General features: G+C 36.1%; 1 protein-coding gene across 1 annotated transcript; it reads right to left on the minus strand.

The window, feature by feature from the left end:
• Nucleotides 1-377: 377 nt before the first annotated feature.
• LOC121432275 (L-gulonolactone oxidase-like) lies at nucleotides 378-15,487 on the minus strand. Its single transcript, XM_041630137.1, has 10 exons — nucleotides 15,175-15,487; nucleotides 12,774-12,899; nucleotides 9,074-9,171; nucleotides 7,707-7,797; nucleotides 7,187-7,372; nucleotides 6,787-6,977; nucleotides 6,378-6,524; nucleotides 3,162-3,323; nucleotides 2,201-2,291; nucleotides 378-755 (listed from the first exon to the last, which is right to left on the minus strand). The coding sequence occupies exons 1-10, from the start codon at nucleotides 15,265-15,267 to the stop codon at nucleotides 621-623; spliced, it is 1,320 nt and encodes a 439-aa protein (XP_041486071.1). The 5' UTR covers nucleotides 15,268-15,487; the 3' UTR covers nucleotides 378-620.
• Nucleotides 15,488-19,098: the final 3,611 nt, after the last annotated feature.

Consider the following 19,098-nt stretch of genomic DNA (forward strand, 5'->3'; position numbering starts at 1 on the left):
TTTCAATGCACATGCAAATTTTTGACCGAAAACACGAAAATTTTGGCATAATTTCTCACATTTTTCGAAAAATAAGAACCGGACAGTCCCGGAAACGATTGCAACCGATTTATGATATCTTAATCATAGTGAATTGCGTATTCATTTCAAGATTTTTCCATTATCTGTACAAAAAATATTAAGGATAAGGCATATCAATTAATTTTGGCAGCCATCTTGGATTTATGCAAATTAGATGCCTTTCCCCTATTCGGAAAGTTTGGGACTTTTAGTATGTTGTACTAGGGACCTTACAGAAATGCATTGTGATAAAAAAAATTCTGTTGCAATTTGTTCCAAGTTTGGTCAAAATTTGGGCTAAAATGACTGGCTATACATAGCAATGTTTTCCCGGCTCGGCCTAGTTATCCAAATTAGGCCGAGCAATGCATAGGTGCTTACATGGATCGGGTTGATAGATTGTAGACACAAATGCGAAGGCCCACTGGTGCAATCAACTCTATATCGGAAACAAAAATATTACGTTATTTCCGATGGAATACCATCGGCCGGTTTGGAGTCGGTTTCGTTGATGCGACTGCGGCTAACATTTTTTTCAAGCCTTGTATGGTAATTGGAATCTAATCCTCGAAACATTTCTCCAAGAATTCATTGAGGAACATGCCGTCAGGATCCATTTCCTTGCGAATCTCACAAAACCTATCCCAAAGAGGAAAGAGTTTCCTGTACTGGGAGCTACCAAGTGGTGTAATAATCTGGAAAAAAGGAGAAATTTGAAGACATGGAGTCATACGGAGTGCCGGTTACTTACACGGACCGGTTGAACGCTATTTTGAATCAGGGTTCTAAGCTTTTCACGAAAACAACTTTCCCTGATAATCATTTAAACCCATTCCCAGTTCTGCATGTTTTCTAAGTTGTTGCAGTGAATAACATGTATTTTCAGTATAAAAACAATGATGTAAAATTTATTAGTATTATTATTGCACGGGCATGTAATGGCCTCCCTTCTCCCCATACAGCCATCCACTTTGCGCCATAACCACCGTAACCAGTCATTAAATAGATGTTGTTTTGAAATGCAACAGAATGTATAATAGTCTTATTGACTAACATGCTTTTGACTTTTGGGCCGATCAAAATTCCCTGATTTTTCCCTCATTTGAGACATTTTCCCTGATTTGAGGTACTTTTAAAATCTAAGTCCCTGATTTTTTTTTCCTTGACTGGAGAAAGTAATATAATTTCCCCTGATTTTCCTGGTGGGCTGGGAACCCTGCGAATTTGTTATTACAATACCAACAAAGATGTCTTCCATGATACTAGAGAACATTGCAATTGTAAAACATAACGACCGTTTGCTTTACGAATAACATTTGAGTTAAAATCCCATACCAGGCTGTTACATTTATATTATAAGATCCGTTCCATTTTTTAAGTTACTCACATATATGATTTTTATTTTCTGTGAGGGTCATCATATTGGTGTGAGTCAAATGATGTATATCAATGAGTCACGTCATATGTGTTGGATTGTATAATATTGTGAAACATGTGTGTCATAGCAAACACGCCCACCCGGTCACCCACCCATACACCCCACACACACTTTTAAAAAGTCTCTTGTCTAATAACGTGCGCCATTAGCCTCGATCAAGTCTGTATCTCAGTTGGGCCCTATTTAATTTAGTAGGGGTTTACTTCGCGGATGGTTTGACGTGTCATTTGATTTTTCATGGATTGCCAACGAAATGGCACATGTACTCCTTTGATTTTATTTGCTAAATTTTGAAGTAATTGTTTGGTATGAAGGACTTAATATGACTTGACGATAAATTGCCACTTATAGTCTAACCCTTTTTTAATTTTTACTCCCGCTCTTTTTTTTTACTCCCCCTTTGGGTTTTTATTCCACATGATCTAATCCTATAGTTCGTCCACATTCAGTTTTACCACTTACCTCTCTGTTTAATTGCGATTTAGTCTATTTACCATTTCGTCTGATGTACAGTTTAATCGGCTTGAACCGATTTCAATTAATGTTTTATTTCAACTTTGTAGGCAGATGAACTGTTTCCACTAGATTTTCGTAAATTGAAAAGAGTTAAGTAGACATAATGGAAATTAGATCTACTGAAAAACGGATTTAGTTTAGCCCAAGTGCTCTTAGACTGTCTGATAAGTAAACCATGTAACTCACCTTTCCCCAGTGTGGAATTCCCCCTGCCTTGCGAACGACATCTTCAAAAGGCTTCCAGGTTGCCAAATTGGGATGTTTGTTTCCATAGCGTCTATTGATGTCGGTTTAACGATAAAGAAAGTAAAGTGATTATGAGTAAAAAAAAAATAATAATAATAAATGCAGTGAGCATTATTATCGGTTTATCATTAAAAAGGCCAACATTTCTTGTATTACTTAAGTTAAATATTATTTATAATGAAAGGTCTAAATTGCACCCCCATTATAATTTATAGATACAAATACAAATACCACTAAAGAAGCGAGGCAGGGGGGAAATACAGTTACTGAAATCCACAACAATTTTAAGATTATGGATCCTCAATGTAATATGTCCATTTATATAGCGCAGTTACTATGTGCATGTTATACTCAACGACGTTTTGATCCATGGTATCATACCCCGGCTGTAGCTGAGCCGCCAAATTAATAGGCGCTGAAGCGTTCAAGGAATAAATCCTACCGGGTACCCATTCACCTCACCTGGGTCGAGTGCAGCACAATGTGCACAATACAGCCAGCAACTGGTTACTTCTATTCCCCCTTTTCTAATATACTTGGCTGCACCAGTTTCTGGTGTGATCGTATAATGCGTTACTACTAAAACGACGTGCCTGACACATATTCTTGCCTATCTTCGTCTAGTATTTTGTTATATTGGGGCCCTGGGAATCGATGGAATTAAATGAAAAAAAAATTATACAGTTGTACAACCCTGCCCTCTACCATCAATAACCTCCTTCGCTCTTAAATCCAGTTTACATCCTATTCTTATCATTTTATTCATCGCTTCACCCCCCCCCCCCCTCAACTCGCGCATCATTCACATGCCCTGATGGGAGACGTCTCTATCACCCGGACCCCTTGGCTTCGCCACACCATAATCTAAATATCCTCAATCTACTGATAACTCAATACTTGCATGTTAAAGATGGGATTTATGAAACACGTATTTCGTTTGTATGATGGGCTGAGCATGATATCATCTGACTTGCTGAAGCGGATGCTAATGGGGAAGTGGGCATAGAATTTCCCTGCATCGGCTAGTCGTTTGAGTTCACAAAGAATGTCGGCTGCCCTTTCCCTAGAAAGTATACAGACGAGTGTAATGATTGTAAATTCTGATGATGATGATGATGATGATGATAATAACAATAATGATGTTAATAACGCTTTATTTAGCCAGGGTAGCCAACTCGGTCAGGGATCGAACCTACGACCTCACGTTCATGAGACGAGCGCTCTACCAATGAACCACCATGCACAGAGTACTACCCCTGCTTCTACTACTGCCACCAACACCACTACTACTACTACTACTACTACTACTACTACTTCTACTACTACTACTACTACTACTTCTAATACTACTACTACTACTACTACTACTACTTCTAATAATAATAATGATAATAATAATCATGATAATAATACAAACGATGATGATGATGGTAATATTAAGTGTGATAAATAAAACGTGATAAAAAAATGCATTACACTGAAATTCAGGAGAAATTATTTTGTTTAATGTCATTGTTAACAATCCTATACGGGTTCCCTAAAACGTCTCCTACCCTATTGTTGAGGGCATTATGATTCCACTATTCAAACCTAGGTGCTTCTATAGTGAGCATCAAAAAAATTTACACTTTGAAAAAGCCCTGGAAATTAAAAAATATTCAACATGTGGGTAATTTTTTCGCATATAATCTTGAGTCTGGGTCCCATCTATCTAATGAAAGTAAGTTTTGACAGAATGTTACACTTGAGTGAGCACTGTCCATTTTTGTAAAGCTCGCAGATATCTGTTTGTGCAGAAATGCTCGTTTTCACGCTGTGTAAAGGGGAAAGGGCGAATTCATACTTACCCTGCGATACATTTCTCATCCATTTCCCTTGCACTTTTAGTCATTTGAAATAAAACGGATACAATCAAGCATTTTGTAACAATTTTGCCACCCAAATTGAAATTTCAACACTTAGTAAGCAACCTTTACCCTTTTTTGTGCCAGCTGGATCTGAGGACATAACTGAATCTGAACAAAAATTTATTATTATAGTCATTAACTTAGTATCATTTAAAGTGGGTTTACATTTCATTTTTCATTTAATACTTGTTTCTCCACACTTTTCCCAAGCTTGAAAATGATTAAAAAATAAAAATGAAGCCAAAGCCATTTCATGTAAATCACAGCTCAGTGTAAAGCAAATATCGTCACGATGGCCTCCGTATGCGGGGGAGTGGGGTGGGGCACAGAATGCACTCTACCATTGGCGGCGGAAGCCAAAAATTTTAGGAGGGGACAACCCAAGAAAAAAATTTGACAAGCAAAAAAAAAAAGTTTATCAACCTAAAAATTTTACGGGGGACGCGTACGAAAATAAATTGACAAGCAAAAAAAAAAAAAAAAAAAAAAAAAAAAAAGGACCGTCCCCCCCTCCTCAAATTTAGGGGGGGGACACGTCCCCCCCGTCCCCCCCCGCTTCCGCCGCCTATGCACTCTACGAAGTGTTTGGGCAAGGAAACAACTTAAAAATAGTAAGAGATATCATCAAATCAATTTTACTAGCTAAATTTGATGTATTCTTCATGATTAAGGTCTACTTTTATTCGCATAACTATTTCAAAGCTCTGCGCAAATAGTTTTTCACTAACTTTTCAAAAGTAAGTGGTGCTCACTCAAGCGGAAATATTTGTCGACAGTTATATCGTCATTTGCTTGAATGGATCTGTACCAATTTAAAATGTGGAAAAAATCTTCAGGATATTACAAATATATAATTTTACAAAAAAAATTTTCTAGGTGTAAACTTTTTTTTTATACGCACTGTATAACGTCGATCCACCATATGGTATCAACGCTCAACATGTTAGGGTATCAAGCAATTCTCCACGGGTTCAATTTTGGCGCGAAGCATATTTTGATCCCAATGGGATCGTTTCTATAGCAATAATATCACCTTATATTTAGAGGTTATGGAAACCATACCATGTTGAGAACACCATTATGGCGTAGTCACATTTCACTATACGGTTGCCATACATGCTATACATTTAGGTGGTTTGAGTAGAAATGAATCAATCGGCTGGTTTCGACTTATGGCCGCCGTAGTGGAAATGGGACTGCAACCCTAACTGCACGATGTTGCGAAGTGTGGATTAGGGCATTTTAGCAATCACTTCCCAGACGCTTTCTATAACGCTGAACATCTTTTCTCAAAGTAGCCTCTGAATTGTCGAAAATCGGTTAATCAAAACAGCAGTGTCGTCCTGGGGGCGTTTCATGAAAGGATTTGTCGGACATTTTATCCGACAAATCCCATTTTATCTGACAGTTACCATAGGAACAGTGCCTCTCAGCCAATCAAAATCATGGAAAGATGCCAGATCTGACAACTTGTCGGATGAAAATCTTGATGAAACGCTTCCCAGGACGCTGGACAAACGACATATTTGCATTTATTTTGCCCGCGGTTCGAATCTTAAAGGGGAATGAAACCCCTGGAACAAGTGGGATTGTGTGGAAAGACAAAAATCAAAGAATAAGTTTTTTTTCTTATGGAAATGAAACAAATATGTGTGATGTCCCACGTGAAAAACTTTCCATTTGATGGACTATGAAATACCCCCCCCCCATAACTGCACTTTCTTATGGTGATTCAAACTCTTTATCCATAATATATTCTTTGAATATCTGTATTACAAGCCCTCCTATAGAAAGAATTAAGTATCTACTGATAGATGTGATAAAAGAGGCATTTTAAGTTAAATATATAGAAATACAATAGGAAAGTTGTGTGACATCACACATCTTTGTCGCATTGCCAATGGGAGGATCTACATTACAATAATGATCTTAAGTTCAAATGCTCATAACTTTCTTATAAATCATTCAATTTTTTTCAACCTTTCGTTGATCCGTTTCTTTGTTTTTTTCTGTTTTCACACAAGCCGTCTTGAGTTCTTCCAAATGTTTCATTTTTCTTTAAGAGGATGTGATGGCCGGTCCACCGGCTTTCGACAATGACTTGTCGGGTGTTTTTTTTTTTATAATACATTCTTAACGTTGTAGAAAGCGTGTTCGAAGTGGATGCTTGTTAATGGAAACTAGTTCATGATGAGAGCATATACACTCACAGTGGTACCGCCCATTCATTAACCACTGACATTGGTATGAAGAAGGTGAACACCCGATGACTAGCACCCACCCGTGACGACAGACGCGATAAGAACAGTTGGTAAAACGCCCAGTTAATCCAAGGTATCGCTCTCTGAAAATAATTACTATACAAGAAATCGAAAAAAAAATGACATATGATAAAATAAAACAAATGAAAAAAATGAAATATTCTAAAATTTTTACTTTGCCATCTTAGTTACATTCACGAAGATTATTGATATATATAAATATAACAAAAACTTATTCAGATGATGTTAGAATGCGAAGAAGAGGAACGACATAATTCCAACCGACTGTCCATCAAATTCAATGCATAAGAAGTAAAACCACTCGATGTCAACTATGCCATGGCGTGGTAATACTTACCTAATCCTGTACAAGGCTTGGAAAAGATGATTTGCGACGAGTGAGTTCCAGAACCAAGATGGCGTTGGGGGCGCTGTAGCGGGTGCGTCTGTTCGTAATGCACAAGACAGCACAACGTGGTCCGTGTTCGGTACCCAGTAGAACTGTACGTGATCTCCCGATTGAAGATAATCGTCCATCTTGGACACCATCTTGCCAAAAAAAAAAAGGTGAGCATGAATGGCATAAAATTGGAAATCAAAGGAGAGAAGATTTTTTTAAAAGAATATAGATGTTCTATTCCAGATATTTAGTTCTGCGTTCGTCTGAAATATCACTTTTAAATGCATAAGTTAACGTTATAGACACGTTATTAAAAAAAAGGTACAATGCCCATTGTTAAAATTCGCTTTCCACTCACCTCATCAAATCGTATCGGTGTTGTCGTTTCATGCAGGTTGAATGCCTTTTCGCACTGGATAGTAGCTGATAAGACGACACCGAGGGACCCAAGTCCGCAGCAAGCAGCACTGAATAGCTCAGGCTTCTCATCCTTGGAGCAGCTAATTATCTCTCCAGATGACGTCATGATCTTCATATCTATTAGCTTTATATCAGGTTTGCAATTTGCATTCATGTTTAAATATTTAAGATGTGTTTGGGTAATTAAATGATACACACTGCATCACAGCATATAAAACGAAATCGAGATTTATCATAAATTTATCACCAAAATACCTTAATCACAGAAAATGATTAAGAAATAACACTGACAAAATACCAAATTCAACCCTGTATTCAACACTATACCCTATCCTAAACCTAACATTATCCCTATTTCAACCTTAACCCTAAACCCATATCAGGCGAAATAAAGCCCGGAGCAATTGTCGCCGGAGAAAATATCGTGCTATCATTTAAAGATAAGCTAATTTTCTTACGTAAGAGGCCATTATCCCAAACTGTAGACCCGAGCCGTGTGTGCAGGTAGAGATCGCTCCACCGAGAGATTGGTCCGAAATTACTGATAGCCTGCATATAGATATTGGTTACTATTAGAGAGGTCCGCGTTAACAAACTGTGATGTGTGCTGTATTTGTGAACCTCCAACCCAATGGGTAGTTCTGGCAATTGCAACGGGGACGTTCTTAAACACAGCAAACGTATTGAAAACGTCCGCCAAATGAAAAAGAACAACTGGAAGGTAAGCCTATTTGTGAACTAGAACAGCGATTTCGTTCTAGGTTTCGGAGCTGACGAAAAATTGTTAATTTGTCGATTGTGCAGAGTCAAGGTCTGGGGGTCGTTTCATAAAGCTGTTCGTAAGATAAGAGCGACTTTAAGAGCGACTGGTGAACCTTTCTTACGCGCTAACCCGTCGCCAATAAATATACCATTTACCACAAGAAAGGATCACCAGTCATTCTTAAAGTCGCTCTTAACTTACGAACAGCTTTATGAAACACCCACCTAGGCAAAACTACCGTTGTTATATACCAATTTTCGACAAAGACTTCTCGGTCGTACTTTGTCATTAAGGGCATTTGACAATACATTTTCTATGTTCTTAAATTCGTCGTGCGTCGTGGACTGGAAGCGAAAACTCCCTTGAACCCCCTTGTGTCCAGTAAGACGACCAAAATGAATTTGGAGAATTGTCTTTATTGAGGTTGCAAATACTTTCAAGCCTTAACATGATAAGAAACTTGTCAAAATTGATAAGCAATAAACCAAAGTACTTGATTCAATGTGGGAGAAATTCAGTGAGAACTTCAGAGAATAAGTGGAAAAGAAGGGATGAAGTGTTGGGTTCCCTCAAACATCAAATGAGCACAGTATATAATCTAGGTAAAATGTCTTAATATCACAGGCAGTCGGTAAAATAAGTTTGAAAGAATTTTATGTATCTCGTTCATTATTTGACATTACAACTTCAAATTTTGACAGCGAGATGAAAAAATATTTATAAGGTAATTTCAACAGTCGAAGACGAACTTACAATCCTAGCTATTTACAGAATACATATTGTCTGTAATTTCTTGTTAGTTTTGGGGAGGAGAGATCGACCAGGAAGAAAGCAAAAATCATATCTTGACATGCAGATACTTCCAATAATTGTGCCAAAGATCATGGGTTTTATAACAAGTGTAGGATATGAAATATAATATTTTTTGTTTCATTTTTGTTTTACTCATTTAATGTTACTATTATTATTACATCTATTTATCTTATCTCTTTTATTTCTGCTGAATAACACTAAAATTATACTTAAACCTTTTCAATTTAACTCTTAAGTTAATTTACTTACACAGACAAAGCAAGGCCTTGTTTTGGTAAGACATCTTCGCATAGACGGGTGAGCTTTATCCCAGCCTCCACACATATTGTCAAATTTTGAGAATCAACCTGGAATAAATTAAAAAGAACTACATATATATCAAGAATGCATATGAAATAAGTGTAATCTAGTTTTGTTGCCTCGCCCAACAGAGGTGAAGGCGAGACTTAGGGATACGACGCGTCGTCTTTCCGTCACAAACCTAATGACACATAACTCCAAAACCAGGGGTCCCTTTTCAACCAAACTTGGATGGTAGATGGACTGGAGAGATCTGCATGTTATGCTGCAGTCGGAGGTCACATGGTAAGGTCAAATGTCATTTTGAGGTCAACGTTTGTTTGTTTGTATTTATTTCCATATCAAACAAAATATATACATGATCAAATTACGAGAAGAAAAAGAAAAATTGTCAAATAAAATATGGAGGATTGCCCATTTCAGCGGTATTACCATAATACCGATGTTCTCCCATTGAGTCCTTGTTAAAGTTTACATGTCGGACTCTCGTATGACACCTAACTCCGCAACCGCTTTTCAACCAAACTTGGATGGTAGATGGACTTTGGGGACCTGCATGTTACGCTGCAGTCGGAGGTCACATGGTAAGGTAAAATATCATTTACAGGTCAACGTTAAAGTTTACATGCAATATAATATCATTGAAGTATGATTAATGGTAATTTTGGAAAGTCTGTTGCAATGGACCAATCACAAGCTATAAAAAAAATCTCTGAGATTGATTGATAGTATTTTTCCTTTTCTTTCTCTTTCAAAGTTATCAAAGTAAATTGTATTATTAAGATTGAATCATAACATGTTTGCCACTCCGATGTTGATTTATTTGAAAAGAACCACGTTTGGTTCAGATCTAGATTTAGTATTTGACTGTTTTTAAGAAGTTCCAATCATTTATGTTATATCCAGACAAAATAGATGTTTATTTTTTGCAAAAAAGTAGAATTTGTAAAATTTTACTTAAACATGTTGTCAATCGTTTGTACAAATAAAAAGAAAATGGAAAAAAAAGTAAATGGCCTAGCAAAGAACCTTAAGGTACTCCGATAAATATGTTCTAATCTAAGAACAGACATCAATATAAGTTTATCATTTTCTGCACAATTTCCCAAAGCAATGCAGTAAAGGGTTCTCCTATCTTTACACCACAAGCATGATACTGATGTTATAATCAAATTTGAATGAACGGAACATTGAACATGTTCAAAGGCCTTTGGAAAACTTAACAATGTATGTTCGGAGATTTCAGAGGCCTTTGCAATTCTGGAAGTGAACTAGAGCAATGCCGTGTAAGAAGAGAATTCCTGCCTAAATCCAACAATAATTTCTGTACAACAAAATTGCACAGAATAATATGAGGTGGTTATAAGCGAAATGTTCAACTAGCTTTGACAACGGTTCTAAAACATGGAAATTTCAAAATCTAAGTAAACTACGTTTCTTTTAATTGGGAATGTCTTTAACCATTCAAAAAAAGCAGCGGCGTAAAAGGGGTCGTTGGCCAAAAATTGTTCCGGTCATATCATGATATGAGCAGGCGTAATTGTGTAATTTACAAGGATATTGCGTATATTGCGTATCGGGCAGAATTTATCTTTAAAAAAAAACAGTTGCGAGCGAGCGAAGCTACCGAGCAATTTTTTTTAACCTTTTTAATACAAAAATTCAATTTTGGGATAGATGTTGACATGATATCCAGAGAATAATATATTTCACTCTTCTCTCTTTAGATTCCTTTTTTATGGTCTGTACGTCACTGTGAACAGGATTCTTTGCGGCAGTAGCGTCAAGAGTAAAAAAAAAAAAAAAAAAAAAAACAAAAACGAGGGGTGCAGTAGCACATGTGCTATAAAGCTGCTTTATATAAATACCTAGCGAGCGAGAAAAAATCACCTTTTCATGAAAATATAACTGAGCTATTGTTTGACATTATATTCAGTAAATAAAATCATATCCTACACGTTTCCTTTGCTTTACTTTAATCCCTTTTTTGTTCATGTTTGTATAACTTTTTGGGGCCATTGCCCAACCCTTCCATACGCAGTGCTGTCTTGATATCAAAGCCATTTAAACCTCGTAGATTGCCGCTATTTTAATCAAATCGCGTTCATATACAGACTATAGCTTTTACACAATACATTTATTCAACCCAGTTGCGTAATGAACCAAATATTTTGAGGGCAAATAATAGCAATGTGGAAAAAGTAGTAAAAAGTTGCTAGCGTGCAAAGCGAGCTGGTAAAAAAATGCCCATTGAAATGAAATTCTAATTACGTGATAGATTTTTCCATTATATTAAGCAAAAAACACATTTCTTTGTTTCCATTAATTTCATTATACGTTGTCTCCTACAATTTATTTTATTTCCTCTTGGGTGTGTATGCAAGTGATTGAACGGGGGTCGTTATTGAGCCATTTGAAGGTTATAAATGAAGAGCCCCTACTGCGTGGGGTCTGGGGCAAAGCCCCGGTAGCTTATTTGCAAGCTTATAGCAAAATGTTGTATGCAGTCCATCTTTCTTCCCTCTCTTTAATTTCAATCATCGGCAGCCCGGTCGTGTTATTTTTTTATTTATTGTCCCTTTTCTTTGTTTTCCAATTTAGCTTTTGATTAATTACATTCTTCTTTCTTTTCCCGCTATTGTTTGCCATTTTGTCATCTTATAATTTATTTCCCATCGTGCTATTGCATTACATAGGCCTATTTTGGAATGATTTCATCTTTCTCAAATGCTCTTCTTTCGTATATTTTCCCGCTCTCCTTCCTTTTCCATTTAAAAATAAAGTTTTTTTCTTCGTTTTCGTTTCACTTTTCTCTTTCCCTTTCCTTTTCCCCTTTCCTTCCCCCTTCCCTTTCCTTTTTCCTCCTTTTTTTTCTTTTTCCCGTTTTTACTTTTATTTTCCCGGTGAAATCCGCCGGGGGGGGGGCAGCTTGCCCCCCTGTCCCCCCGACTGTTACGCCACTGCAAAAAAGGTGTTTAATGAAAGGTTACAAATACAAAACAATGGGATTATTTTTTTTTGTTAAATCATTTACATTCTTTTTCTTCTGAAAAACAATTGTTTTTAAGTTTTTATATCCAACGAGGTTGTTTGAATTTAGTTTGAAAGAAAAAAAAATCTTGTAAAAATGGCTGACGTGAGGGAGTTCCTTCCAACAAAAGAAAAATCATGAACCGTTAGGCATGCCGATGAAAGAAGCTATTGCAAAAGAAAATGACAATACACTGTTCATTGTAAATCACTAGACTAGATTTCCAATTAATTTCACGTTGTACTTTGATCAGAGTAATAAATATGGAATAAAGCCCTTTAACTCAAATTTTTTCACATCATGAGATTAAGATTCTTTATGAAAAAAGTCCACATACATGTAATAAATCTGGATATACCTTGAAATTCATACAAAAGTCGTAGTATGTATTTGATAAAGAATACAAATTTTTTTTCAAAATATCATATTTTTTCATATATTCTTGTTTGTGAGTATGCGTGTGTGTGTGGGGGTGTGCATGTGTGAAATAATGTAATGAAATGCTTTATTTTTAATGTTACATTACTTTGCTTGGATTATTCAGTCATCTTTAAGTCTTGGGTGTCAGTTTATGTGAACTCATTTTGAAATCGATACCACAACAAAATCAAAACTTACATTGATAACTTTATCGAATTCCTGTAGGTCGATCATGTATCCATCGGTACAAGCTAGACGGTTCAGAGAATGACCGCTTCCAATTACCTTCACACGGCGGCTTGCTAACTTGGCTTTTAGCAAAATCTGAGGGGGAAAATGCAAGAACACATTAATATTTTATTTACATGTAATTGCTATAATTTGCAATGGATTTTGAAGAATCCAACCGTTTCCTGGCAGATGATTTGAGGGGCTTCTTCAATGGCACCGCGGTAAATCGGTAATATTTCATTCCTTTTTCATAAACAACACACAGATGGCAATATACAGTGCGTATCGAAAAAGACGGGACAGATTTGAAAAGTCTATAATACTTTTGTTTCAAATTATTTTGTCTATATTTTGGTGTTAATAGGTGCTCTAAGGTCTTATCTTTCAAATGCTATTAAAATTCTTTTGTTTTGTTCATGCTTGAGCGAACATGGAATGTTTTTTCTCTGGGGTTAAAAAGGAGGCTTGCGCCAAAATGGCATAAAATTATAAATATGATGATCGGACTTCGTGCTAATTAGCAGACTTCCTCTTATCTTTTTCATTATCTTTGCCATAATTTTCATATCATGCGGTCTAAATTCATTTTCAGATCTATTGATTTACTTGAATTGTTCTGTTGTTTCTTTTTTCAATATGCTCTTTGTTAGCTTTAAATATTCCTTCTTCAAGCTAAAACAATTTTCAACCGAAGTATGGGAGAGCGTGGATTTTTTTTTCAAATCCTTTCATTGTGTGCTACAAAGGTTATGGTCCCTTTTGAACAGTGCCACACAGATGGGCGGGGGCTCTGGATGCCCCCCCCCCTTTAAAAAAGTCATGACCAAGAAAAAAAGTGGATAGGAAATATAAGGAAAGATAGAAAGTAAAATATGATATGATTTTCTGAATATTATGTCAAAATCTATCACAAAATTTGATATAATAAAAAAGTGGGAATATTTGCGTGCTCACTTCGCTCACTCACAACTTTTTAATACATTTTACCCGACCTGCCATATCTGGCTCTTTCAAAATTGACTCAATACACCATTGTCATTGAAAGACATGGATCCCTTCCTGTGTTTCCTGTCAATCAATTTAACGTGCCACTGGTCAAAGAATCAATGACCCCTTAAAAAATACATTCATGTCTTTTAACTGTACATAACATAATTTGTTTCATATGATAAAAGGATTTGAATAATCACAAGTTTTTCCAATTAATAATGCAAATCTTCTTGCTTGGGTTGACAAAAAATCTTATTTTCTCAGTTACTTATGAAGGAAAGTTAAAAGGTAAGAAGTTTAAATGAAAAAACAAAATAATTCAAGTAATAATTCAAGTAAATAAATAAATTTGTAAATAAAATTTGATAGCATAATTCGAAAATTGTGGCACAAATAATGAAAAGGTCCAAAGGAACTCTCATGAGTTAGCAAGAAGTCTGATCATCATATTACTCATATTCTGCAATTCTGGCGCAAGCCTCTTCTTGAACCCCCAACAAAAACGTCCCGTGTTCGCTCAAGCATGAACAAAATTCATTTTTTTGAATTGCATTTCAAAGATAAGACCTTAGAGCACCTATTAGCACCAAAATATAGACATCATAATTTGAAACAAAAATTGTATAGACTTTGCAAATCTGTCCCGTTTTTTTTATACGCACTGTAGTATGAATATCATCAAATAGATATTGCTATTTTACTGTATAAAACATGCTGGGAGGTTATCATTAAGATATATTAGCAATGGTAACATTACTTAAAATTAACAAAGTGTCAGTCATGCAAGGTCTTTCTTAAAACATAACCTGCATGATGATATTGAATAAATTACAGGAGACATCAGTGGAATTATTTGAAAGGGTGCACGTGGATTAAAAAACGATGTCATTTTAAAATATGTAGTGTTATTACAGAGTTTTCGCTATCTAAACACCACGAGGGGTCTGCCTGCCCTCCACTCCATTATGCTACCCCCACCCCCCCCCACCGGATAAAAATTGTTTGATCATGGAGATACTCCATCATGTCCATGATTCAACATTACGATTTTAGATGGGTGTTTCATAAAGCTGTTCGTAAGATACGAAATACTTTACGCACGACTGGTGATCCTTCTTTTGTGTTATGTGATATCCCTATGTGATTGATATATGACCTAAGAACGTGTTCCAGTCGTTCATGAAGTTGTACGTAACCTTACGAACAGCTTTATGAAACATCCACCAGGTTTTATATTAAGAATATGGGAACACGCTTTGTATATGGTACATGCAACGCTTCATTGATAAAGAAAACTCTACTTAGACAGTTTGATAAAAAAATTATAATCCTCACTTATAGATATTAGTCAATATGAATAAAATATATTTTCCATTACCTCTTTAAGTTCTTCTGTTGAGGAAGGTTTGAAAAAGAGCTCCGGTGTGCAGCTATCAATACCGTTCCAAGTGGTAAACTTGTAGTCGTCCATTTCTACAGACCTTCCAGGGTTTCCCGTTTGTATCACCAGAAAATAAACATGACCTCTAACGTAGCAGGTACACAGCACTTATTTAAAAACACTCTGAACTTGCAGTGGCATCGATAAGCGTTTGACACCGTACATTTGTGTCTTCCTGTTTTGACTGGCAGCAGCCATACATATAGGTTCAAGTACAATAGATATAGAAATTCATATTGACAAAACATCTACTTCTGGGATTCAGGCTTACAGCGTCAACAAACTAAATAATTATATTCGGGAAATAAAATGCGTATGATGTGTACATTTTAGTGTTCAAAGCCCCTGCTCATGTTCAAAGTTTATTTCATGTTGTACAATATTGATACAAATTTTCAAAACAAATAATTACACTGATTAGACGTTAAGTAAAAAAAATAATGATACTAAATAGGTTCATTATTGCGGATTGAAATAATCGCTAGAGGGTATTCATTTGTCTCGCAATCTACTATGGTCAACAAGGAAATTCGTGATCACTCTCGCAAAAAGTGTTCACTGGCTTTCTAGGAAATTCGTGATCACTCTCGTAAAAAGTGTTCACTAGCTTATAAGTTCACGAGCTTTCGAGTGCCGCTGCAACTCTTTATCAAGTGACACGGGCATACGCTGTCTAAAACGCCAAGGTGTGACACCACCTTTAGGGGGGTGAGGGTGCGTTTGGTTTGTGTATGTGGAGCTGACAAAAGAAAGAACAAAGAGGGGGCATATATTTTTGCATTTTTTTTAATTTTAGGCCTATCTTTTTAGTTCTGTTCTTATGATATTGCTTGATCGAGATTTCAAACATCTATGCAATGTGAAGTTCCATATCGTGTTACACTGTACAGGTTCAATTAGTGTTGCCCATATTTAAGCAATAAGACGGAAGAAACAAAATGGATTGTTTTGGCATTTGATACTAATCAATACAAAGAAAAAAAATGCAAGCAATATGACCATACTAAAGAAATACAATAGATAAATGTTTTCGGTGAAAAAAATAATATGATAATAAATGTATGTACTGAGGGTAGAACTAAATGTAGAGAAATTTCGATTAAACAATTACAAAACTATTTATATATTTTTAATGAAATGTTCAAGACTCGGTTAAAAATCGAAATTCTGCCCAAATTGGTATCAATATATTGGCCAGGAAGAGAGAGCCGTTCTGTGCTATGCCCATCATTTAACATTAGAACGTATGAGTCTATCGCGTCAGGCAAACATTTAATACATATTACCTGTTATAACAGCGATTATATGAATCAATTCAATTGCAGAAATAGCCAAAAGACCCTTGGTAAAATCTAAGGACGAGATCGTATTGACAACGGAATTCAACACGAGCTGATCACGAATTAATTAATGTACTTGATTTTGAATGGCGAATGTCAATCAAATACCAGAATTTATTAATATGATATTTTCGAACCAGATAGAAATCACAATATCGATCATATCATCCAGGCATTCGATTAATATGAGTCTCGAGTAAATATCAATAAAAACGTGGATTTTGAAATGGACACATATGATCATATGCCTCGTAAATGCGAGTTGTACTGTCATGAACAAGAGAGTGACCTTGAGATACGCTTTGGTGAACATGAAGCTTAAAAAAAAATTGTATGAATGAATCTAAAGAGATCAGGTCCATGTTGGTACTCATTTGGCGTTCAGTTACCATGGATACGGATATTTTCTCCACCAGCTTCACTTTTCTCTAACTCGATGAAACCCCCGGAACTCAACACGGGAAAGGGAAAAGCATTCAGACAATGATATCGTAACGTTGTCAGAGGCTTGCCCTTTTTATAAATAGGCTATTGTCAGTCTAGAAATGTAAATCGTGCTCTGGCTTTCCCCCTGAATGTCAGATTGGATATCGCAGTAGTCAGAGTGATCGAAACGATGAGATTAAACCATAGTATTTATTGCTATATTCTCAGTTGGGTGAAAGGCTGTTGCGTTTGAGGGTTTTTTTTTCTTCTTCAACGCAATAAGCGTGTGACGTGCTTTTCCCGAATAGGTTTATCATCTGAAATCTTACTGCTTTTTTTCAAGAAATGAGGAATTAAATAATTGATCATTTTACATGTCCTGTTCGAATTTAGCTATTTTCAATGAGCCAATATGGTGAGTTCAGATATCTCAACATTATTATCCGTTATTTTATTTATATATCTGTGTATTTTAATCGTTATTACAATAAATGTATCGATTTACTTGAACTCCAACTATTGCACACATAATACTAATTATGTTAAAATAACGGTGAATAATATTGATTATTCTCAAATGTTTGATGTGATTATTTTGTAATTGACATTTCTTATGATTCAATACGAATTGCAAGTACGGTGTTGCAATAAACCAAGATTTTCTACAATTACATATACATATAATCTACGATGTTCGTTATCAATGACTGCTAACATTACATTCATTCGCATTCTATTCAAAATTGGAGATCACTAAAATCAGTGTTTTATATATCAAGGTAATCTAGAGAGCATGTACAAGACAATGGTACACATTATAACTCATATCGATTATTGGAAATTGATTACAACGCCATTTTAAAAACACCTGTCCTTTACTCTGCATGGCCACGCCCACTTTTGGTAGGGAATGGAGCGATTTCTTGGTGAAGTCATGATATGGATTTTTCTAATTGTCATTTTCGTTACCTTTATTTATCAATCCTAAATCTTCTAGAATAGAAACAGGGATTTGGGGAAAATAATAAAAAAAGGTGAATGAGCGATAGTGGATTTAGTCCATTTTTATGTAGATTCTTCAATCAAGGGATATTGGAACACACATTAAAACATTGATTATGACAGCGACGAACCCATTACGTTTATCCTGTTTGAGAAGGTTTCCCTTTTCAATATTTTTATTCTTCCAGAAATTTCACCGACTTGCAGAACATTCATTCAGTAAACTTTTAGCGGCATATGTCGTGGTATCTATATCCCGAACAGGTAAGAATCAAGATAAACCTATAATTATAAATTAAGTCTTCAATCTAACAAAAAGTCAACATTGTAATTACCACCATCATCATCAACAACAACTCTACCATTAGTACATTGACCGTGAAAAGCAACCGACCAATTCCGTCGATAACGTTATGATCAACACCATGGACATGTTCTTCGCCATCATTATCATTATGATTATGTCTCAAAAATAATAACAATCATACTATAACAAAACTGTCTACAAACCGACCGTGTTATCTAATTGGAAATAAAGTATTGACTTTGATCGACCTGGAACCGGTTTTTGCCAATAGGACTGCGGGTTATACCGGCCTCAAACGGACCAAATCAACTTCGGCGTCTTCTGGGATGATGATCAATCATTGTCTTTGCCTTATATTATACTTTTATATTATATCATCGGTTTTTGTCTCGACCCCTGTTACATCTGAAAGTGTCCTACCCGAGACCCGACCGAGTCCACTTGCAACCTTGACTGGATTATTGGTGGATTAGCTTCGCGAACGGACCGAGTCCGAAATGTGGTCTGTTTACATCACAGTGTTCATTCCCTCCCCTTTCGCCCTATCTGTACTGTTTCGAGCGGCATCCGATTGCTGACACCTTTAAAAGGCGCTCTCTAATTGAAGTTACCCGAGATTCTGAAAGAATGCTGATGATCCCAGCAGTCGTTGAAAATATGATCGACTTGAAAAGGATACGTTTAAAATGCTTCTTTTCACTCAAATCAAAGACTTTATCAATCACAATTCACATGTCGCATGCCGCAAAAACATTCGAAGAACGACGGGGCTGGGGAGGGGATAGT

Source organism: Lytechinus variegatus, chromosome 18 (genome assembly GCF_018143015.1).
Source record: "Lytechinus variegatus isolate NC3 chromosome 18, Lvar_3.0, whole genome shotgun sequence".
NCBI classification, from domain to species: Eukaryota; Metazoa; Echinodermata; class Echinoidea; order Temnopleuroida; family Toxopneustidae; genus Lytechinus; species Lytechinus variegatus.